Source organism: Myiozetetes cayanensis, unplaced genomic scaffold, assembly GCF_022539395.1.
Source record: "Myiozetetes cayanensis isolate MyiCay16 unplaced genomic scaffold, myiCay2020 scf34, whole genome shotgun sequence".
NCBI lineage: Eukaryota > Metazoa > Chordata > Aves > Passeriformes > Tyrannidae > Myiozetetes > Myiozetetes cayanensis.
Window position 1 is genome coordinate 2,936,906 of NW_026087566.1, and position 23,406 is coordinate 2,960,311.

At 49.4% G+C, this 23,406-nt stretch overlaps 2 protein-coding genes across 4 annotated transcripts; both read left to right on the forward strand.

Annotated features, from left to right (window-relative positions):
• The first annotated feature begins 6,476 nt into the window (after positions 1-6,476).
• Positions 6,477-11,130, forward strand: LOC126646284 (keratin, type I cytoskeletal 13-like). The gene is made up of 9 exons (XM_050327508.1): positions 6,477-7,094; positions 7,189-7,271; positions 7,812-7,968; positions 8,165-8,326; positions 8,686-8,811; positions 8,969-9,195; positions 9,487-9,770; positions 10,220-10,321; positions 11,105-11,130. Exons 1-9 carry the CDS (start codon positions 6,477-6,479, stop codon positions 11,128-11,130), a joined length of 1,785 nt encoding a protein of 594 aa, XP_050183465.1.
• A 5,622-nt stretch (positions 11,131-16,752) lies between these two features.
• Positions 16,753-22,369, forward strand: LOC126646281 (keratin, type I cytoskeletal 14-like). Of its 3 annotated transcripts, none has more exons than XM_050327501.1 (9): positions 16,753-16,822; positions 17,456-17,620; positions 18,326-18,408; positions 18,863-19,019; positions 19,493-19,654; positions 19,986-20,111; positions 20,320-20,546; positions 21,270-21,643; positions 22,063-22,369. In XM_050327501.1, exons 1-9 carry the CDS (start codon positions 16,781-16,783, stop codon positions 22,086-22,088), a joined length of 1,362 nt encoding a protein of 453 aa, XP_050183458.1. In that variant the 5' UTR covers positions 16,753-16,780; the 3' UTR covers positions 22,089-22,369. The 3 variants fall into 3 exon arrangements, with proteins under 3 accessions (XP_050183458.1, XP_050183457.1, XP_050183460.1); XM_050327503.1 differs by lacking the exon at positions 16,753-16,822 and adding an exon at positions 17,122-17,196; XM_050327500.1 differs by lacking the exon at positions 16,753-16,822 and having other exon boundaries at positions 16,904-17,620.
• Positions 22,370-23,406: the final 1,037 nt, after the last annotated feature.

A 23,406-nucleotide genomic window follows, 5' to 3' on the forward strand; every position in this document is an offset into this window, starting at 1 on the left:
ACTTTGCTTGTGCCTGATGCAATCAAGAACCTGTGTCTGAAACTGAGTTCCTTTAGAACAGCAGGTGCTGAGCCACGGGCACGGGGGGGCACCTAAACTGGTGGGGGTCATCCTGCACAGAGAACAGCCTTGCTGACCTCGCTGTCTTGTCCAGCTCCTCCCTGTTGCCACAGCCCGAGGCAGTTGTTGCCTGTTCCTGTACGACACGGGAGGAGTCAGCCAAGCCAGAGGAGCCGGAGTTCAGTGAAAGGGGAACAGGGATGAGTGACAGAAGTCCCCGTGCCAAAGCTCAGGGCGGTGTGTATCCATACACAGGTACTGGCTCAGCAGCCATCCCTGGTGCACATCTCCAGCTGCTCTCCAGATGTGCCAGGTGTTAAAACTGTGAGACGAGCTGGTGCTGGGGAGTTCAGTGTCAGTCACGCCATCTCAGCAGCTCAGCGCTGCAGCCACGTGGGGGAAAGAGGAGTCACCTGGGAGGGGGAGAGGTGTCCCCTGGCCCCACCTGTCCCTTGGATTTGTGCAGTGTGAGCATGTCTGGGTGTTGCTGCCCCTCGAATCCCACCTCCCCTGTGCGGGACCCCTGCCCAGGGAGGGGGACCCTGCGTGGACAGTGCCTGTCAGGCCACGTGCTGAGATGACAGCACTCAAATGTTCTCAGCAAATCTCCTCTCACAGAGACAGCCAAGGGGTGGTTGGACACCCACAGCTGTGCAGGGACACCCCCAAGATGGAAAGAGCCCATGTCCTGAAAGCCCTTTTTTGTGGTTTTTGGGCACCAAGATTTCTCATACCTAAACGCGTGTCAAATATTTTGGGAGTCCTTTGCTGAGAAATTCAAAAAGCATTTGAAACATAAAACTAAATGCCAAACCCCGCTCCTGACTGTGCCACACACATGGAAAAGAGCATTTCTGCCCCTGCTCTGGCCGCGTTCTGCGCTGCAACAAGCCGGGAGAGGGGACGGGAAAAGAGAGGGCGGCATCTCGGCTGTGAGGAAGAGCAGAAGGAACAAGAGTGATCCCTGGCGGCCGGGAGGGACGGGCAGCTCCTTCACAGATGCTGATCCCAGCTCCGGGAAGGACACCGGGAGCTCCTGAGCCACCACCGCACCCTCCAGGAGCAGGGCAGGGTCGCCTCCTGCTCTTCCCTCACTCGGATCTCTCCCGGCAGCTCCGCCGTGGCCCAAACCCTCGTACAAAACCCCAGAGCTGCTGCTCGCTCCTCCCGGAGGATTTCGGCTGAGCAGCGTGAAAAAGATCCTCCGGGGTGAGAGACACATCCTCATCGAAACTCAGATCCTGCGAACCTGAGCTTTCGCTTTCTGCTGCCATCGGCACTGGCCTTTCCCTCTTGTACCACAAACAGCAACACGAAGCACCTGTGAAAATATTTATACTGGGTTGGGTTTCGTTGTTTGTTTTTCTCAGAGGAAAGAGAAATTTAAAATATTTATACTGGGTTTGTTTTATTTTGTTTTATTTTGTTTTTCCCAGAGGACAGAGACACTGAACGTGTGTTTGCCTGAGAACACAGGGCAAAACTGACCTATCCAAAAACTGTCCAGTTTGGACAGAGACTGAAGCAGACGTTTTCCACGAGCGCTGTATTTGATGTCAGGAAAAAACTTCAGAGCAGGTTGGAATAATCAGTGATCTTGACATGCAAGTGCTGCTTGTGCTGAGGAACAAGGAAATGGAGAAAGCGCCTGGGAAGTCCTGGCACTTCCCCACTCTCCCCGTCAGGTGTCAGCTGTTCCCAGCTGGCAGATCCGATGGAATCGCGGACCCGTCAGTGTCTGTCCTGCTCCCAACCCCCGGCCTGGCCCTGCTCTGCCCCGGGAGGGCAAACATCGTGTCACTGCATTACCCGAGTCTGAGACTCTCATTAAAGTAGGGCTCACATTTTCCTAAGAGGCCCAAAGACAGTAAACTGGGCTAATCCTGTCTGTGGCTGAGCGGGATTAGTTGCTGGTAGCCTACCCAGCAGAAGTACGATAGCATGTGATTAAAATAATAGGTATATAAATAATAAATATGAAATTATGTAAAATCATGTAAATGTATAGAAATTCTAAATGAAAATGTAGTTATCCACAATCTACAGCAGTTTCAGCCCTGTCCAGGTCCCTTGCCATGCAGTGGGGTGGGCAGTGTTCCCTCTGCGCCCACCGTGCCGTGGGATCGCGACACATTCTGCTTTTCACCACACGGGATATTTGGAGGTATTTGGAGGTGCGGGAGCCGAGAACTCCCCGGCCCTGGGCTGCGGGTGCTCTCTAGAGGGCACTCGGCTCCCACCGAGCTGCCGGAGGGCGCCCGGGGCAGAGGCGAGCAGCAAACCCGGACCCGGGGGCTCGGCTCATCCTCCCCCAGCAGAGCCGGGTGGCGTCTGCGGGACGTGCCGGGGACATCCCGCTGCGGGAAAACACGGCACACGCTGTGACCCGCACATCCCGCTACCAGCTCCACCGGTATTTAATGGTCTCACCCCCAGTGAGGTCGGCAGGACCCGATTCCGTGTGTGACAGCCCAGGGACGGGCTCAGTGTCCTCCCCGCCGCCTGCGGACCCCCAGTGTCCTCCCTTATGCCCCCCCCCCCGGGGTTGTGCTGTGCGGGGGCGTGCGGGATGGATGCCAGGCCGAAACTCCCTCGCTGGTTTGCTAATAGCTGTTTATGTTTCCAGCGGCACCGGGGTATTTTGCATCACCGTCCCCGGGCGGGACCACAGCGAAACTCGGCGGCCCCGCCGGGGCTGCAAACGTGCTGTAATGACCCTTTGCTAAGGAGGGTCTTGCCAGTGGGGCAGCATCAGAGACCCCAGAGGCAGCTGGGGCAGGGGCTGCTTGGGCCCAAAATGCAGCAGTTCCCAACCCAGGGGGTTTGTGCTCTGAAATCTTTTAGGGCTCTGACTCACGTAATTGCTGTTCCTATCACAGCCACCATCGCTCCCTTGGGTGGTGGAGCTTTTGAAGGCGCCCTTTAAGGTTTCATCACCACTCGTCTCTGCAATAGGGAGTGAGTAACAGATGGGGCAGAACGGAGGCAGGAGTTACGCCTTCTCCTACAGGAGGGATGTTTGCTGGGTCGGGCACCCCTGGGAGGGGCAGCACATCACCCCCCCATGCCGAGTCCAGCTTTACTGACCACTGGGGGAACGTGCTGTGTTTGGACCATTGGACAAATGGGGCAGGTTCCTGGTCTTTTAACAGAATAAACACCAGTGAGCCCTAATATGTTACAACTGATTTAAATCAGATTTTTCCAGTTTTCAAACATCTAGCTTTTTGTCAGGATGGGGAAAAAACCCTCCTCATTTAAATTTTAGGGGAGAGGAGAAGAGCTTCATGCTAAGTGTCAGGCAGCTCAACCTCACTGGAAGGAAGAGCGGTGTTCAAATGAGAAGTGTTCACCCTCTAACACAGTCACACTGCAGGGCCTGGCTTTCTTCTCCACTGTGGAGAAATCCTGCAGGATTATCTGGTGTTAATAAAACTGCCTGATGATAATATAATGGGAGTTAGTTTATAGCATATAATTATGAGAATGAGTCATATTCCCCAGGTAGATATTTCATAGTTTTTCTCTGTGTAGCAACATAAGCAAATTGAATATTCCTGACAAGACCTGACCAGAAGCTGGAAGGATGGAAAAGGATCCCTCTGAAGCACCAAAAAGGTGGGCAATTGTCCAGTCGTGCCCCCGAGATGTGCTCAGCAGCCTCAGCAGTTTGTCCCGAACACATCATTGTGGGGAGGGTGTGAATGTGGAGCTGGAAAAGGTGGTGCCAGGGTCTGGGAGGAGCCGTGTGTGCCCACCCACACCCCAGCCTGGGCTGCCCCCGGCAGCCTCACCTCTTATTGCCACACACCCAAAGGAAACGTCCCCGGCCTCTGCTTCAGCCAACACACGTCTGGGCTGTGTGGAACACACAGCAACTCTGCCAGTGAAGTGCTGGGTGAAATCCTGCCTGTGCTGGGTGAGCCTTTCAGCCTTAAATAGTCCACCCTCCTCCCTGGGCAGGAGCTCCTAACAGTTTCATCACAGGAAAAGGGAGGGGCCCATTGCAGACATCTGCGGGGCCACCTGCCTGCAAGGCACCTTCCTCCTCCTCCTCCTCCTCCTCCTCTCCCTGTTTTGGCCCTGACCAGTTTTTGGCTCTGCTGCACTCAGAGCAGCCTCAGCCCCAGATTCCAGAAGGTTTTCTTGTCCTGTTTCATGGGTACCACTGGGGGTTCCTACAGAGTTTATTGCCATCTCTGTGATGTTCCAATTTCCCAGCCCTCCAGCTGTGCTCCAGCAGCATCTCTAGATTTTGCTGGAAACATTATCTAAGCTCACCCAGGAAACTCAGAGTGTTGCAAGGGCCTCTGAAATAAAAAATCCCTTTCAGGAACCATTGGTTCAGTCACTTCTAGCTCTGACTCTGGCCAGGATTCTGAGATACACTGAATCATCAGACTTTCTCAGTTTTAAGGAGATAAGCTTCACTCTTGAGGAAAGCTGCCTGCACAAATTCTTGGGAAAAAACGGCATTAAATTTTCCTTTCATGTATTAAACATAAAGCTTTTAAGTTGCACACCAGTATCCTCCCTGATATTCAAACCATCCAAACATGTTCTCCTGGGAAGGGAAGACAGGAAGCTTGGTCCACCTGAAAGGAATGGCTGATGCAAAAGATGTAATAAACATCTTTGCAGAAAAAAAACAACAAACCAAAACAAAACCCTTCAGCAGAATTATACAGAAAACACAGATTTGCACCCATGTCCCTGTATCAGGGCTGTCAGCAGCTGGAAGAAACAGTTAAACAGGACATAACCCAAAGGCTCCATGAGCCAAAGCAGCTGGAAGTGTTGAAGAGAATTTTGTTTACTTGAGAGAAGAGGTTTTCTTGCCGTAATGAGCTAAAATTATCCCCCACACTCCATTAAATGTTGTAATGAACCATTTAAATTCCTCCAGTCCAGGGGAGGCCTCGCTCCTCGGACGTTTCAGAGACGAAGTGGAGCAGAAGATGGAACATGAGGCGTGTCCTGCTGCGTGGGCCAGGGTGTGCTGGGAGGGGCCTTTTACAAAAAAACTGTTTCCACAAACAGTGGCTGTAAAGCCATAACAAACAAACCTCTTAATTGGCAACAACCGACAGCACAAAGGCCGGGCGAGAAAACAACAATATCCCAAATCAATATGGGAAATTGGGTATCACACGACGGGTTCCACCCAGGAGGTGAGACGGGTAACACACTGGGATTTGCTCAGGATCAGGTGCCTGGAGGGAGGACGGGGTGGGAGGCACCCAGGGGAGAAATGGCACTGTCTGAGGCTCAGGGAGTGGGCAGAGCTCAAAGTGTCGGGCAAAGATATACAGATCTTAAAGAAGGAGATGCAAGATAGGAGGTGTTTCCTACTTTTGGTCATGCTGTGTCCATGGGTGGAAAACAAATCTGAGGGAAAAGTGTGATGTAGTTTACTGACTTAACCCCCAAACCGGGAACTTCACCTTTCTCCTCCAGGTATGTTTGTGTTTGCACAGCACAGGGCAAACATCCTGAATTCCCTTCAGGAGTGAGAACACTCCCAGGAATGCCAGGAGAGACCAGCCCAGAGCCAGGACACTTTCCCAGGTCTCTTGACCCTCCTGTGCCTGCATTTGGCCCGAGCACCTGATGGGTTGTTTCTGGAAACAACCCTCCACGTTTCCATTCCTCACAGCCTGACACGGAGCTGTCCTGCAGTTGTTGTAACACCCTTTTCCATAATTAGATTGTTATTTATAAAACACAGTGGTAGAGGTGTGATTGGAATAATTGCTGGCACGTGACATTTGCCAATGCTCTCTGAGCTTTTATGAGATATTACAAAGAAGTCAGGGTGGCTCATTGTACCCATAGCTCACATCCTGGGATAGGCTTTCCAAAGGCATAAAGCAATAAAGGACTAAAAATAAGAAGCACACAGCAAAGGATAACCATAAATCTATGAAAATGTCAGTTAAGTATAAAAAAATCAGCCAGGATTCCTTGACAAGTATCTGAGCATTAGAAGAGACACAGGAACATCCATCACTGTCCCTTATTGTGGCAGAGTGTTTGTTGTTGTGTTGAGAGGGATGTGACCAGGATGAGGTGAGTGGGATGAGTTTCTTTGGGATGACTGTTAAGTCAGTGCACTAGATCTCAGCAAAGATCTCCCTAACTCAGAGCCACCCAACAGAAATTACATGTTTTGTGTGAATAAACAAACGGTCACAAACACTCAGAGGAAGGGTTAAGCTTCCTGACCCTGCCAAGCATCTCCCTTTGGCAAATTAGAGCTTGCAAATGCACATGGAAAGCGGGTACTCCCTTCCACGGCGACACCCTCCGTCTCAGCTATAAATGCAGAGGAGGCCAGCTGGAATTCGGAGCTATGATTCCAGGCCAACTGTAAGACCAGCTTCGAGTTCTCTCCTGAGTTATCTGCTGCTGCCACGATGAGCTGCGGCTCGAAGCAGCCCCTGAAGAGCTGCCTGCGAGGGAGCAGCGGCGGCAGTGCCAGCAGTGGGGGAGGAGGGGAGGGCAGCTCGCATTCCTCGGCCTCCTCGAGGAGAATCTCCTCCAGGAGCAGCACTGGTGGCAGGTTTTCTGGCAGCAGTTGTGGCGGAGGAAGCTCCCGGAGCAGCTATGGTGGGGCAGCTGGTGGGTACAGGAGCATCAGGCGCAGTAGCTACGGAGGAGGGATGAGCAGCCACAGCTGTGGAGCAGGGATGGCTGCTGGATACTGTGGAGGGGGAATGGGAACGGGCTTCAGGTCAGGGGGCAGCGGGTTTGGTGCTGCCTATGGAGGAGGCTTTGGTGGAGGTGGTGCTGGTTTCAGCGGCGGCAGCTTCGGCTTTCACGGAGGGAATGTGGGAATCCTCTCCAACGACGAGAAGCTGACCATGCAGAGCCTTAACGAGCGCCTGGCCTCCTACATGGAGACGGTCAGGAATCTGGAAATGGAAAACGCTCAGCTGGAGCAATTAATCAGGGAGTGGTACCAGAAGCAAGGTCCTTCTGGGCCAAAGGACTACAGCCACTATTATGGACAAATTGAAGAGCTTCAAAATCAGGTAGGATGCTCTTTGCCAGAGGAGTTTAAGCACTGACAGGCTGAGAGGTTCTCAGGGAATGTTTGCCCAGCAAACAAAGTTGTTTCTCTTCTAGATTGTGAGTGCAGCTGTGGACACCCACAAGGTGCTTTTGGACCTGGATAACACGAGGATGACTGCAGAAGACTTTAGATTAAAGTAAGTATATATTCTTCTTTTCCAGCTGCTGATTTCCTTCCTCCTGCTTTCCTGAACTTCATAAATTCATTTCATAAGCAAATATCTGTCCACAGGGACTTGGGTTCCTCCTGGTTCTGTGGCAGCACAACTGAAATAATTTGTGAAGCTTCAAAATTTTCAATTCTATTTCTAGAATGATCTTTGGTGGGAATGCTGTCTCTGAACCAGACAGATGGAACCTGCACAGAGGTGCAGGTCAAAGAGATGATGAAAGATACCACAGAATAAAATGAAAGATTGAAGTTCAATCTTAATATTAAACTTTAAATTTATTAAGTATAAAGAATAATGTTATTAAGTAATATTAGTGCTGGTTATAAGTGATAAGTGCTGGCTGATGATTTCCTAATTCTGCTGGTTGAGAGATGCTGCATGCTCCAAAGTACAGACACAGAAGCAGACACTGATACTGGAATAGGTGATCTTTTCCATAAATAACATCAGTAGGAGAAGGTGTGGGATGGGAAGAGCAGGGCTGACCTCTCTGCACTGTTCCAGGTACGAGACCGAGTGTGGGCTCCGGCAGAACGTGGAGGCCGATCTGAACAGCCTGAGGCCCATTTTGGACAGCCTGACCCTGTGCAGGTCCGACCTGGAAATGCAGTTTGAGTCCCTGAAGGAGGAGATGGTCGACCTCAAGAAGAACCACGAGGAGGTAAAGCAAAAAAAACCAACAAAACAATAAAACCCCACAAACAGGAGCTGTGGGGAGGTGCTGCAGGGGAAACCTTGGCAGCGGGGTCCCCTCAACAAGCAATCAAGTCAAGGCCAAATAATATATATTATATATATATATATATTTGAAAGGCTCTATTTGTGTTCATTGTCCTGGGCCTGGCTTTTCTCTGCAGGACATGAAGCAGCTGGAATCCCAGTCCAGCGGGGATGTGAATGTGAAGGTGAACGCTGCCCCAGGAGAGGACCTGCTGAAGAAGCTCAATGAGATGAGACAGGAGTATGAAGCCATTATTCAGAAGAACCGTGCAGAGGTTGAAAAGTGGTATGAAGGCAAGGTAAAGGGTGACAGTTGGAACATTCATGTTAAAAAGGAAAACATCAGCTCCTGTAGAGGAATCACACAGCATCCATTGCTATTAGGAAATAACAGTAGCATCCCTTTGACTGAAATAAAAGAAATCACAAGTGGGCTTGAACTGCTCTGGCAGAGCCACACAAGAAGTGTAACAGCCCCATATTACCAGTGGCCCTTCTGCAACTTTGAGTTTTCACCTCATTATTTGCTGCTGCCACTCTGAGCTGTGGCTCCAAGCAGGCCCCAAAAAAGCCGTTCCAGGTGGTCCCATGATAAACTGCCGTGTTGACACTGTAAGTAAAAACTCAGAAACTCCAGTACTGTACGTTAATTTTTCAGATGGAGGAAGTGAGTCAAGAAGTCCACTCAACTGGCCAGGAGGTGGAATCGAGCAACCGGCAGATCTCTGAGCTGAGGCGCGAATTTCAGAGCCTGGAGATTGAGCTGCAGTCGCAGATCAGCATGGTAGGTGACGATCCTTGGATCCACAAAGAACCCAGGGGTGGCTGGCACAACACTCAGTGAGGGTGCTGGGTGAGATTTGTCTCATGTGGGGGCACAAGAACGCTCCGATCCCACCGCATTCCCACCGGCTCTGCGTTTTTCGTTCGACCCCCTGCAGGTCGACTCTTTGCAGTCCAACCTGGAGGACACGGAGCGTCGCTACAACCTGCAGCTGCAGCAGATCCAGGCCATGATCAGCCCCTTGGAGGAGGAGCTGGCCAGCATCCGCTGCGAGATGGAGAGCCAGAACGAGGAGTACAAGATGCTCCTGGGCATCAAGACCCGCCTGGAGCAGGAGATCCAGCAGTACCGGGCCCTGCTGGAGAAGGGGCAGCACGGCCTGAGGTACAGAATCAGGTACAGACATCAGCTTATTAACTTGCCACCTCTGTAATCAGGGGAAGGAAAGCAGCAATGTTTATGTTAGGAAATGGTGCAACTGATTAATTATCAACATATTTACTACAACCACAAGAATTCCCATGGAATCTAAATCTTAGCTGGCAGCTGGGCTTTTTACAAAAAGTATTTAGAATTGTGATTTGCCACTTCTTGCCCCAAAGTACCAGCAGGAAGTGCTGCTATCTGGGAAAATGAAAGGTAAGAAGGAAATAACACGCCCATTCCTGCTTACAGACCTTCACAGGGAGGAGGTGATGGTGGATCTTCAGGAGAAGGAGGAGGTCATGGAGGAGGAAGCAGTGGAGGAGGAACTGGAGGATCCTATGGAAGATCCTCCTCTTCTGAAAGTGGAGGAGGAGGGAGCGGAGGAAGAACAGGAGGTGGAACCTGTGGCAAAACTTCAGGTGGAGGAGGTGGCAGTGGAGGAGGAGGAGGAGGAGGAGGAGGAGGGGGCAAATCCTGCCTCTTCCGCTCTTCATCATCCCAGTCCCAACCTGGTGACACTTGTGAAAGCCCAGGTAAAAACTGGAATAAAGAAGTACATCCTGCCATTAACCATCCTCTCTGAATAGCAGGAAGGGATATGACAGCTTCCTTCCTGGAAACACTTTTCTGTTTTTCCCCAGCTGTGTTTTAAGGGCACTCTGACATTTGTTCTTACACAGTAACAACCCCACATGGCAGCATTGGCACAGTGACTCCACTGAAGAGGGTGGCATGAAGGGTTGTGTGGAAAGAGGAAATGAAGGGGGGAAAGGGAAAATTATGCCAAATCCAAAGCATGCAGGGAAGTAGGGAAGTCAGTGGTTAGAAATGTCACTGGTGTTAAGGGGGGATGGTTAAAGCAGGGTACAGCAGTGGGAACACTCCAGACATTTCAAATATAAGGGGAATTAGCTGCAAAAGACTCAAGTAGCAAAAGACAGAAAGGTCTGATCTGTGTCTGATTTCCTGGCTGTGGTTCCAGGAAGTGCTGAAAACATGAAGCTGTGCCAGGAAGGGAACAAATCTCTGGAGAGAGGAGCAACCATGGAGGAAGTGTCCGAAGCCATAAAACACATGAGACTGGGTAAGGCTCCAGGCCCTCACAGCACCTCAGACAAACACCTGAAAAAGGGGAATATAAACAGGAAATTGTCAGTTTTAGGAAGGTTCACGTCCACTTTGATCCTGTTTTGAGGCTTCATCAGCCTCTGTCAATCAGTCTGTCTCCCAAACACGCTGTTTCTGCCGCAGACTGACAGTCATGACATGAGAGCTGGCTCTTGCCCAAAGGGCCTGAAGCCATCATTGCAGACAGCAGGAACAGTGCACACACTCTCCTGCTGCTGACAACTCAGGCAGTGAAATCAGAAGGATTTTGCCTCATGGGGAAGATTCTTGGGGAAAATTTGATTTTTAAAAATTCATACGTAGGCTTTGCAAACCCCTCTGTAAAAATTCACTCCTCTGATCAAACATCCCATCTGACCTGCAACACTCCTACACATATTAATGCTTGGTAGGCAAGATTAAAACATATTACACGCCATCTATCTTTAACTTATAAAAATTTGCTGCAAATACCTGTACACACAAAAACGTAGATTCTGAGTTCATCTGTATCTGGTTTATGCTGCTCAGCCACTCTACAGTGATTTGCACTCCCACAGCTGAGAACAGAAGCAGGTCTGTGCAGTTAATTGCTAAGGCTGCACACACAGGTAGAAACACAAGTCTGACACTGTTCAAACTTTTCTGGGAGGCACCGAGAGCTGCACAGGGGGTACTCGGGGAGTAACGCGGGGTTCAAAATGATGAATGAGACAACACTTCTTCAAAGAAATCCTCACTTCCCTCCATCTTTCATCAGGGAGTTTCAGAAGGTGTGAGGAGTGATTGGCAGGAGCAGCACCTTCTACTGCAGGACCTTCCCAGCGAGGCTTTTGGACCAAGCAGGACTCTACGGGCACGGCCGAAGATGGCTCTGCCACGAGCGGGAGCTGGCACTTGTTCAAGTTACTCAACACTGCTCACTGCAGGGGCTCCTCAGAACTCCCTGCGTGGCCTTTCTGCTGCTTCCATCTGTCTTTCTGTTCCGAATCACTGTTAACCTGAGTTAATCTCTACCGTGATTGGTGTTCCTGTGCAATAAATGCTAATAAATCTTGGCTTCTCTGTGATGCAACCAGAAAAACCGTGCACTGGTTCAAGTTCCTTCGGTGGGGATTTTTGTTTGAATGGGTTACAAATACCAAGCCCTACCTGTGGAACACACAGTAATGTGTCAGATTATCCATAGTGACATTATTTGCAGTGACATTTTCACCATTTGAGACTCACTGGGCAAAGCTTTGCAGACTACACTGCTGGGAACTTGCTCCAGTGGGCCCTGCGAGGGGAAAACTCACAGTTAACAAACCCACTCACTTCTGCTATTGACTTCAATCTGGGACACGAGTTGGGGCTTAAAGAACTGAGTATTCCCTAGAAAACCTGTTTAAAATACAAACTCCATGGAGAATTTCCCCTGAAAATAATGCAGAGGGTTCCTCACATGACTCCTGCTCACGATACATCCTTCCTCCCGTGCACTTCTCCACTGACCTGCTAAGACCCAAGCAGGACTATCACTGCTGTGAGTCTGTTCTCTCAGAGTTTTACAATCACAGAGGTTTGTTTTTTTCCCCTCTGAGCAAGGCATCACCCACGGGAGAAGGTTGGGAAACACAGGCGGAGTGGGAGACCGTGGGAACAGGAATCCTGAGCGCGCGGTCCCGGGCAGAGCCGTGCCGGTGATTCACGGCGGGCTCTCAGCCATCTGATGAGAACTGGAGAACGAAGAAAGGAAGAAGAAAATTTTCTTTTTCCTGGCCAGTGTCTGTCTGGGGGCCTGAGGGACCACCTCACCTGCACGAAGGACTTGTGCCTGTGCTGATTGTTGATGATCATTTGCCAGGATACCCCCAACTCCCACCTGCTGCAAAACCACCCTCTCCATTTGTAACCCCTTGCAGCCTCACATCACTCTTGTCCCTGTTTTGCTCCCTGTCCCCCTGAACCTGCTTCCTTCCAATTGCTCTGCTCGCTCTCCACCTCTGGCAGGTGGTGACAGCTCTTTCTCAGACCTGTCTGCCCAGGGTACTCAACTGACAGCCCAAATTAAGGAGTGCTCCCAACCCAGGAGCCCTGCTTCTCACACCTCCCCTTGGAGCCTGCCAGGTTAACCTCAAAAATGTTCCTTGCTCAGTGCCTGCTTCCTGGTTGTCCCAGGGTGAGTTACAGGGATTTACCTGGTCTCTGGTCCCACTGTGACACCCAGGAGGCTGTTGGGGTGATTGGATATGATTTCCTTGGAGCAGCAGCCTCTCCGTGCCAGAGTTCACTGCTCTGTGCCGCCACAGCAGCTCTGAGCACTCCTGGCCCCTCTTGCTCCTGCCCTTCTTTCCAAAAATACAACTTCCTTTCGGTCTTTTGCTGCCAGTTGTCTAATTCTCAGGCATCTCTGCATATAACCTTGCAGGAGAAACGATCCTTGGGGAAGCACAGCTGAAAGCGGAGTTTGGAGTGTGGGAAGGGCTGTGGGGCAGCTCAGGGGCTGAGAGAACAGCACTGGGCACAGAGACCTCTGAGGATGCAGCGTGTGGCAACACCCAGTGCAGCTCTGCTGCTGATTTAATGGCTTATATTGATAAGTTAAATAAATACAAACCACCAATAAACTCACAAAAACCCCGCTCAGTCAGGGCACTAGTGCTCATTACAGACAAAAAGCACACTGAATTGTGGAGGAACAGAGCTAGAAACCCCAAAACATTGCAAAGCAGGAGTAAGACACACAAATATTTTAATGTCAGGTGTCAGAGCTCAGGGCTGGCTCGAAGTGGGGCAGCAGCGATACTGAGGAACGAGGGGAACTTGGCACTTTTCATTTGCATGCATTTCGCTGGGGATTAATCGGCATAATGAGCTTTAATTTTATGAGCACAAAGTGTTGCAATTCGGATACTTATCTGGTGCTCCTATTAGCGCTCTGAGGAGATAATTGAGCTGCGTGTTGGAACAAGACCTTCAGAGCAACCTGAGGCAAAAAACTCAGTGTGCACACACACTCCTGCGTGTTTGGCTTCAGAGCTCCCCAGCAATCCATGTGCCCATTTGAAGGCACAGCTGTAATTTCCAAACTGCCTGTGTTGATCTCTCTTTTGTTGAGTGCTGTCAGGCCTCTTAATTTGCCAAATGCTGCCCGGGCCGTACTCAAGGGCTGCACAATGAGAACAGCAAAGTTCACCACAGTCACTGCGCTGGGGGGAAGGAACTCGACCCCTCCCAGAGCCCACCGGTGGCTTTGCTTCACTTCTGTGAGGGGTAACACCCATCTCAGACAGGCATCGGTGTGAAGTGCTCCCTCTTCTTACAAAAATATCTGCTAAGAGTGATGGGGAGGGATCGTTAAATAGATGAGAGGAATAAACTCCAGCAGTTGCCTGAGGCATCAGAGTGATAGTGAACTAAGGGGAGATGCTTCAGTTTGCCAGTGCACAGACACAAAGCTGAGAACACATTTCCTCCGGCTCTTTTTGAAGGCAGCAGCTCCAGCCTGCTGGAAAAGCCTCCCAGTCTCGCAGCTGCTCTCAGGGTGCTCGGGAGTCGCTTCTTTGATACGGATCACGAGGCCTGGCTAAAAGGAAAACAGCCAGAGACCGAGAGAGAAGGGACAACAGCCGGGTCGAACATTCCAGCTCCTGCAGGCTGGGCAGCACTGGTGTTTGGGGGGAGAAATGTCCTTGTTCTGCTCTGACTGGGACACAGCAATGCTGTATAACATAGGGATGCTGTATCTACACATTAACAATTCAACTGTATAGGAAAGAGACCAGAGGAGGACCTAAAAGTGCCAGTTCCCTTTAGGTAATAATTCCATAAATTCACATCGTCCTGTAACACATTAGAGGAAAGCATCAGAGAACAAAAAAACTTTGAAGGCTCTTTAAATGACCTCAGAAATAAAAAGTCGTCCGGGAAACAGAATAGACTTTCTCTTGTTTGTAAGAATTTGCACAGTTAAATATTTAATAATCAGTAAATTAAAATAAACCAGGAGGGAATTCAGTGTGTGTAACTTTACAGGAGCATGAAGTACCCACAGCTCACCTGTATTTTTCAGGCACTTCAGTGTCCGACTCCAGACAGACACACAGTGACTGTGACAGAAACCAAACATCCCAAGGGCAGCTCTGAGCTGCGGGAATATTTTGGAATATGGGCCAGCCTCACAGCCAGCAGGGTTTCTATAAAACCTCCAAGGTGAAACCAGCAACAAATATTAAATCATAGCAGTGCTAAAGACAAAACAGGAGCATCCTGTGAGCATGTGGCTTATGAGCTACCAAAGACCTAAAGGCAAAATCTGTGATTTGTGATCCTCCTTTATATATAAATAGTGGTAACAGCACAGAACTACAATGAAATGTTGAGGTTAGTGAAAGTTCTTCACCCTCAATGCTTTGGCTCTCTTTTCTTTCATTGCTTTGATTTTTTAAAACTTTTTCCATCCTGCAGTAAGTAGTGCCCATTTTTCCAGTATGGACAAATCCCCTTTGTGAACAGGTACATACGGAAAAAGACATTGAATAGCAAATGTTTGTTTTCAGAAAATACAGAAACAGAGACTCTTTTGGCAATTTTTTTACTTTTGTTTTAATAACTCCAGGGAACATTTTGCTTACTAACACTTACAAACCCAGAGATCGTTCTAGCTTAGCTACGTAAAGTATCTCTAAGGAATGTTCCCAGAGTCTCTGAGGGGAATTTGAACGTGACAATCCATTTTACTCACCCCGGCAGAATTTGTGACAAAGGGCCCCCCTGGCAAGGTGACATTCCCCAGACCCAGAGACAAAACAGCACTAAAGTGAAAAAGCATTTTGCCCCCAGCAAACTCCATCGTTCTGCACCAATAACAGACCGTGCAGAAGCAGAAACTGTTTATGCTGCTGGGGTGTCAGTCCCAGCCTCCAGCTGAGACTCAGGAGAAATTATCACATCAGGAACCTGCTCGGCATCTTTCATCATGTTTGAGCCATTGAGAGATCAAACAGCAAGATAAAATCTGAGAGCTTTTGAAAGCGATTGCCTAAGCAGCAACAGAGCAACGCTGGTGCAGGCACCAGAGCAAAGGCCAGGAGGATGGATGAGGTTAGAGAGTGGTAAATAATCCTGAATCTACAACTTCCCACCGAGGTGGCCTCTGGAAAGCAAGGCCTGCACCTCATTCCCACCTCCAAAAGCTCTTGGAGAGGCTGAGAACAGGACAGCAGAGCACAAGTGGCAGTTCCTCAGGTGTTGCAGCTGCTCCTGCACCTGAGGGTTAGGGGAGATTGCTACACCTCCTAACTACCTCCAGTCATTGGAGACTCCGTGACCCTGTGGAGAGGAGGGAGCTGATGGGAACATTTCAGTCACACAGAACAGAACTGTCACTGGGAAACTGTGCCCCTTCCTCTTAGCCCACTGGGACAGTCTGGGTCCATCTACAGCAAGACACAAGTGCTGGTGGTTTGCTGTTTGCACATCTGCCTTCAGACACTGGCTTAGCATCCAACCTCCCAGGGCAGGATGGACACCCTTCACTGGGTCAGCTTCTGGGATCAGGACAACACTGAAGTGTGGGATCATTTCTTTTGTGGTCTCACCAGTCTGATTTCAACTGCCTTTTCTCTCAGGATGTTATCTTAGAGCCTCAAGGATCTCCGCTTTAAGAGCAGTAGATATAATACAGATATACTTTGTCACCTGTAACATATGACACATTGACAATAGAGAGCATGAGCTGCTTTATATTAAACAATAAAAAGTCTTCCCACACAGTAGTTTTGAGGTAACTGTCTGCAATAATATAGCTTCTACAATACAGCCCTTTTTGGTCTTCAGTTGACTTTGTAATACATTCAAAGTATCCTTGATCTTCCCCTTGTTTTAGATCAACAGCTCCTTGGTGAAAAAAGTCCAGTATTTTTTTTCCTCTTTGAGTTTGAGGACTTGGCTCTCTGTGTGCTGTCCTGGTGCTTTCTTCAGAAAGGAGGCAGTTTGATTTTTAAATAAGAATCCCTCTGCAGTGCTTGAAATAGCCTGCTCATATCACTAAATATGTTCTTTAAGTGCTGGCAGGGACACACGAGTTGGACAATCTCTAGAGACAAGGCACACAGTCCTATTAATAAAACTCTTGCACTATCACACATGGTGAGAAAAGGAATATAAGGTGTGTAGAAAATCTGAAATACACAACATAGGAAAGAGCAAAAGAGAAAAAAACAACAGCCTTTGGCAATAGCAGCTACAAAATCTTAGCAAAGAAAGTGCCTGTTTCAGGAAAAGAAAAAAGGCAAAGGCTGTCACCCAAAAGAAGTGAGATGTTCAACCTTACCCAAGCCCCAGAAGCCCAGCCGTGGGCTGGGATAGCTGCACAAAAATACTGTTCAGCAAATTATTCTTGGCACAAACAAGAAATTTGGTAAGTGCTGCCCTGGGAGAAGGAAACACCCTGATGGTGACACCCAGCGTCAAACGTATAAATACGGAGAGCTGGGTACGAAGGTTTGCAGTCCTGAGGCTTATCGGGCTGTGCAGCTAAATTTGGGTTGCGGTTTGACTCTCGCCCGCTGTCACCATGAGCTGTGGCACCAAGTCCTCGAGCAGCACCATTAGAATTAGCAGCGGAGGTGGAGGAGGCGGTGGCGGCGGTGGCGGGAGATGCAGCGGTGGTGGAGGGAGCAGGTCCGGTGGATACTCCTCGGTGTCCACTAGAAGATACACCTCCTCCGGAGGCGGTGGGGGCTTTTCTGGGAGAAGCTTTGGAGGAGGAGGAGCCTCCAGGAGCAGCTATGGAGGGGGGGGCTTCAGCAGCGGCAGCTGCGGGAGGATCAGCCGCAGCAGCTACAGCGGCAGGATGAGCGGTGGCGGGTACGGAGGAGGAATGAGCTGTGGAAGCATGGGAGGAGGATTTGGGTCCGGAGGGGGCGGATTTGGGGGGATGGGAGGCGGTTATGGAGGTGGTGGGTACAGTGGAGGTGGCGGGTATAGCGGAGGTGGATTCAGTGGCTTCGGGGGCGGCAGCGGGGGCTTCGGTGGTGGTGGCGGCTATGGTGGAGGCAGCTTTGGTGGGATGGGGTTCGGGGACGACTCCGGATTGCTCTCCACAAACGAGAAGCTGACCATGCAGAACCTCAACGATCGCCTGGCTTCTTACATGGATAAAGTGCGACGCTTGGAGGAGGAAAATACCCAACTGGAGCATCTGATCAGGGAGTGGTACCAAAGTCAGAGTCCCTCTCAGGGCAAGGACTACAGCCAATATTACAGGACAATCGAAGAGCTGCAGAACCAGGTATGATGCACTTTGAGTAACTCTGAGCAGGTTCTTACTGGAACAGCACTTGCTCCTGCAGCACAAGGTCCCCGTTTGGGGTGATATTGCCCCTCCCATGCTTTGGCCAGGAAGCAGGACCAAGGCTGGCTGCCAGCTTTTCTCTGTATGTTCTGGCACAGGTGTATTTGGTGCAGGTGGCATCACTGGGGCCAGTGGCAGGTCAGCACCAGTGCTCCCTCCATGAGGCCTGTCCTTTGCTCCCTTCCTGGCTGGGTTGCTCGTCCCTCACTCTCGTGGGGGATGTAATCACTGCTTGGGTTGTGCTGCTGCTGCTGCCATGGTCATTGATATTTTTGTGAATATATAGCAGGAGCAGCAGGTGCAGTTAGCCCCATCCCAGCCCTCAGCCACTGAACAGTCCCATATCTCCTGCTTGAACATGGCTGCTGCCAAAAGCAATGGCAATTTCCCACTGGTTTTGAATATGAGGAGTTTGTTTAGTTATTCTTTCTGACAAGGTAATTTTAATGGATATTTGTAACCCAAAATTTCTTTTATCTGGAAGCAATAAACTAACTCTCTCTCAGTAGCTCCTGCAGCACTAGTCAGGTTTGACATCACCACAAAGCTGTTCTGCAAGGTGTTTGTGCACAGGAGTTCCTTCTGTGTGTGTGTCAGACTGAAAAGACAACTGTGGAATAACACCTGCCCCCTCTCTTTCAGATTGTTGGTGCAAATGTGGACCTGAACAGGATGCTTCTGGACATGGACAACACCAGAATGACTGTAGATGACTTCAGACTGAAGTGAGTAGTTCCCTTCCTGGCTCATTCCATCTTGCCTCCTTTTATCCCTGTGGGTTCCCATTGCCAGTTAATCTTTGTAGGAGCTGGAGACTCTTGGCTCCAATGTCAGAATGTAGAATTGTTGGGAAGAGCATTCTGGGAAGGACTGCTTTGGGTTTTCACTATTGTTTTTATCCAGACAAGTTCTTGAAGACATTTAAAGGACTCCAATCTAAGTTTCTCCATCCTTGCATGTTGATTTTAAGTACAATCCTCATGGAATAAATCTCACATAGAGAAACTGCACTGAAATCAAACAAACCCATTGCAGACAGAAAGAGAATTTTGTCCTGTCTTTTATGGAGTGACAAACAGGATTAGAGACCAGAGATGTAGGATGGGAACTGCCCATAGTGGAGGTACCAAACACAGTGGTCTGGCAGCACCTTTACTCTCTGTCTTGTGTGTCCTTCAGGTATGAGACTGAGTACACTCTCCACCAGAGTGTGGCAAGTGATATCAATGGATTACGCCCACTTTTGGATCAGCTGACTCTGGCCAGATCTGACCTGGAGGCACAGTTTGAATCCCTAAAAGAGGAACTGATCTTTTTGAGGAAGAATCATGAAGAGGTAAGTTTCTCCACAACACAACACAACACAACACAACACAACACAACACAACACAACACAACACAACACTCAGAGAATTTCCTGTGGATTTTTCCACCAGCAGTGACAACTTGACACAACCTGGCCTTGATTCTGAGGAGTGTGTAGTGTCCATGGCTCCCCACAGCTGATGTAATGAGACACGTGGGTCAATGCATGGCAAAATGAGAACTGAGGAATGAGTGACTTTCAGTAGAGAGTAAAATCTGGGTGCTGAAGTCATGGAAAGAGAATTGGATAGAATATATGGAGGAGTCAAAAGAAGGTATCTATATTCTCTGTAGTGAGATTTCCCACTGAGGAGGAAAGATTCCCACAAAGAGCACAGAATTCCTTATGATCCTCTGGAGGACACTTTATTTGAAATGATGCCCTTTCTCCTTACCTACACCCTTCAAGAACCTCATGGGGTTCTGTGGTGGTTTTTTTTCCAGGAAATGAAAGGACTGCAAACACAGTCTGGTGGGGATGTGAGTGTGGAGGTCAATGCTACTCCTGGCATTAACCTGATGGAGAAGCTGAACGAAATGCGCTGCGAGTATGAGAGGCTCATTGAGAACAACCGCAAGGAGGTGGAGAGCTGGTACGAAACCAAGGTAAAGCACGGGCGGTTTGGGATTGAATCGGTCACAAAGCAGACAAAAAGCAACTTTGCACATGTTATTTAAGGGATATTAAATGACTTTAAGCAGTTTCCTGTACCAGGTCAGCCCTGGATATCAGGTTATGTGGTAGAGCACGTAGAGACTCTGTGTTCCAGCAGCCATGAGACTCACACAGGGTGTTGGGACAGTGGCTTGTGGGAAATAAAAGAGTCTGCATTGCATCTTTGTTCTTATTAATTGCCTTCTCAATGCTTTCGTGACAACCATGCCGTGTCTTCTTCTGTTATCAGAAGTGCCTCAATTTTGTATGTGCATTTTTCAGATGGAAGAAGTTAATCAGCAAGTCCACTCAAGTGGCCAGGAGATACAATCAAGCAACCAGCAGATCTCTGAGCTGAGGCGTGAATACCAGAGCCTGGAAATTGAGCTGCAGTCGCAGATCAGCATGGTAAGGAAAGGCACTTGGTCCACCTGTGACACAGGCTGTATGTGGGAAGAAGGGTAAATCCATCTGAGGGGAATGGGATTCCGGATAACTTACCTGCAAAGACACGCTTTTTTTTTTTTTTTTTTTTCTGGTTTGTGAAGATCTCCCGTTTTTCCATGAAAACAAGTTAAACTCACCACATTCCCACATTTTGTTTGGCCCCCTGCAGGTCGACTCTTTGCAGTCCAACCTGGAGGACACGGAACGCCGCTACAACCTGCAGCTGCAGCAGATCCAGGCCATGATCGGCCCCTTGGAGGAGGAGCTGGCCAGCATCCGCTGCGAGATGGAGAGCCAGAATGAGGAGTACAAGATGCTCCTGGGCATCAAGACCCGCCTGGAGCAGGAGATCCAGCAGTACCGGGCTCTGCTGGAGGAGGGGCAGCAGGACCTCGTGTATGTATCTGAGAGGACACAGCACTGGCATCAGTCACAGGCAGGAAATGAACAGTGGGGGTTTGCAGGTCGGATTTGTTGCTGAAATGAGGCTGATGGAGCTGGTCTTGGCCAGTCGCCTGCCAGGTTTGAGGGGGTTCATTCTGTTCAGGACAGATAACTCACGTGAGGAAAAATCAATGCAGAAATTCTGAACTACCGACTTGGGGCTGGGCAGGGAAACCCCCATACAGAGCCTTCCCTTCACCCAGGTTCCAGGGTAGCCAGCAGCTGAACAGGCAGGAGTCACTTTGGAAAAGACCATAAGGAAAAAAAAAATGACCACAGTTTTCCAAACTTTCATATAAGGCTCTGGAATTTCAGGCTGATTCAGCTTCCTTTATGCAGTGCTTGGAAGTGGTACCTGAAAGAGCAGCTAAAGCTTCATTCTCTGCTTTCCAATTTTGAGCCATGCACTGATAAAGCAGCAGTGCCAGATATTGCAAGAAATCTCCTGGCAGAACGTGGGAAAAGTAAAAGCTCTTGAATTCAAGCTGACATTGAAAGAGAGGCCAATTTTTTGGCACTCCATCAGTTGTCTTGGTGCTGTGCTGGGCTTTAACCAGAGGTACAGCCCAGAGCAGTGCCAGCTCCCTGGCAGCAGCTGTAGCTCGACTGCCTTTAGAGATCAAAATGCTTTTGATTAATTATTTTTCCCCCCTCCTTCTTTCTCTCTCCTTGCAGAATCCCATCAGGAGGAATGGGAGGAGGCATGGGAGGTGGTAGAATAGGAGGTGGTGGCTATTCTGGAGGAGGAAGAGGAGGAGGTGGTGGCATGAGTGGTGGATATGGTGGTGGCGGCAGTGGAATGGGAGGAGGAATGGGAGGAGGAAGTGGTGGAGGAGGAATGGGAGGAGGAAGTGGAGGAATGGGTGGAGGAAGCGGAGGAATGGGTGGAGGAAGTGGAGGAATGGGCGGGGGAAGCGGAGGTGGATGCAGTACCATTGGAGGAGGAGGAGGAGGAGGAGGAGGAAGAACCTCGGGAGGCATCAGCAGTTCCCACTCCTACTCTTCATCTTCCCAGTCCCAGTCCTGCAGGAGTGGCGGTGAAAGCCAAGGTGAGAACTGTGGTTTGGGCACACTGTCCTCTCAGTCCCACCCTCATTTATGCACTCATTTATACCAACATAGTCCTGCAGAGCCAAACAGTGCTGAGGACAGACTAAAGTGTCTGAGAAGTGTGAGATTCACTGCTGTTAGCAATTCTTTCCTCTTTGTGTGCAAAGTCCATCTCTGGTCCATTTTGTGGGTGACACCAGCTGACCCTGTGGCTCAACCCCAGCTGGTTTTCTTCATCCCTCTCATTCTCTGCAGACCCTCATAAACCTCACGGCCTTTGTGCCACGCTGGAGTTTTCCTTCATACTTTTTGGAATGCTGGTGGTCACTCCCACATAATCCTCATGTCTGGGGGGACACTGGTGGCTCGAGGGCTTAGTGCCAGCCCTGACACTCACACTTGCTTTCCCTCTAAACAGGCTATGGAAGAAAATCTTTCGACTAAGAAGACACATCAAGGATCCTCCAGTGCAAGACCAAACAGAAACGCCCGAATCAGCTGCATTCCCCACGCTCCCGAGGAAGGATGGTGCTCTGAGCAGTTCCTGGGAGCTGCAGATGCCACCTCTCCCCTGCCCTGCATGCTCTGTGCTGCTTCTTCCCCCCCTGACCCTCCGCGGCCCCGGTCACTGGCACTCCATTGCTGCTTCACAGACCCAACCTGGCCAGTCCTCGGGTCGTTCTGGATCAGGAAAATGTCTCTAATAAAATTTCATTTCTGTCTGATGCAACTAGAATCCTGTGTGGGGTTTTTCTTCCATTCTGCAAGGTGTAAACACTTAAAAAAGAAATCACTTTAAAAAGCCATGCCAAGACGTGCCTCCAGGCAGGGAGGTTGATGATACACTCCAGGAGCTGATAATGAAATTTAAAGTTAAAGCACAGTTTCTGAGCAGTCAGGGCAGATCAGAATCTTCTTGGAGCAATTTTTGTTTCTTAATAATGTGCCAGATACTCTTGTGAGCTGAGCTCTGAGACCCAACAAATATCAGCCCAGAAGGAGATAACGGAGTTAAGGGTGAACAAAGCTGCACAACTGCAGCCAGAGAGGGGAGGGAGCTTATTTCTTCTCCTGTAATATGGAATCTCTTCCTAGAACGCTCCCAGGTTGAGTCCACCCTGCCTTTCTGTGGATAACCTGACTTTGAGGTGGCAGTTCATGGCAGGGCCCCCCCAGCTCCTCGTGCTTCCCTTCACAGCCCAGCGACTCGTCCGAAGGAGCTGCCAGTGCCGATATTTAACACGCAGCTGGAAACCTGAGGGATTGTTTCCCTGCAAGGCTTTGCTCAGCTCCACAGCAGCTCGATTAGTAAAGGTGGAAAAAGCAGTTCACTGCACAACCCCTATTGCACAGGCAGTGGAAAAAAGTACACAAGTGTTTCTGACTCTGCTGGGTGGTGCAAGATGTTCTGTCATGGTTGCAAAACACCCTTCACTGTAACAGGCTCAGGTAATGACTGTATTTTGTCAGATCTAATCTTCAGCAATTTTCATCAAAAAAAATTTTTTAAACATATTATATAATTCAAGGACGCATTCTGAGGAATTACTGTTTTAATATGGTTATGAAAATACACAAAGTCCAATATTTCTCCTCTCAATTTCCTCTGGGTCCATTTAAATCACTTTGAAAAAAACCAGGAGCTCTTTGATAGGAAAAGATTTAGTATGTTTTCCCTCACACAATACTACTTTTGTGGCTGTCACCTGGTTTTCTTTGAGAAGAAAAAGGACTGTGATTCCCATCCTGCCCATTCAGAGAA

Excerpts from the sequence above, each read along its gene's own strand:
- LOC126646284 (XM_050327508.1), top strand. The coding sequence starts at position 6,477 with ATGAGCTGCGGCTCGAAGCAGCCCCTGAAGAGCTGCCTGCGAGGGAGC. Across the intron at positions 7,969-8,164 it reads TCAAGAAGAACCACGAGGAG|GACATGAAGCAGCTGGAATC; the intron begins GTAAAGCAAAAA and ends TTTTCTCTGCAG. Across the intron at positions 9,771-10,219 it reads TGACACTTGTGAAAGCCCAG|GAAGTGCTGAAAACATGAAG; the intron begins GTAAAAACTGGA and ends CTGTGGTTCCAG.
- LOC126646281 (XM_050327500.1), top strand. The coding sequence starts at position 16,904 with ATGAGCTGTGGCACCAAGTCCTCGAGCAGCACCATTAGAATTAGCAGC. Across the intron at positions 17,621-18,325 it reads TCGAAGAGCTGCAGAACCAG|ATTGTTGGTGCAAATGTGGA; the intron begins GTATGATGCACT and ends CCTCTCTTTCAG. Across the intron at positions 18,409-18,862 it reads GTAGATGACTTCAGACTGAA|GTATGAGACTGAGTACACTC; the intron begins GTGAGTAGTTCC and ends TGTGTCCTTCAG.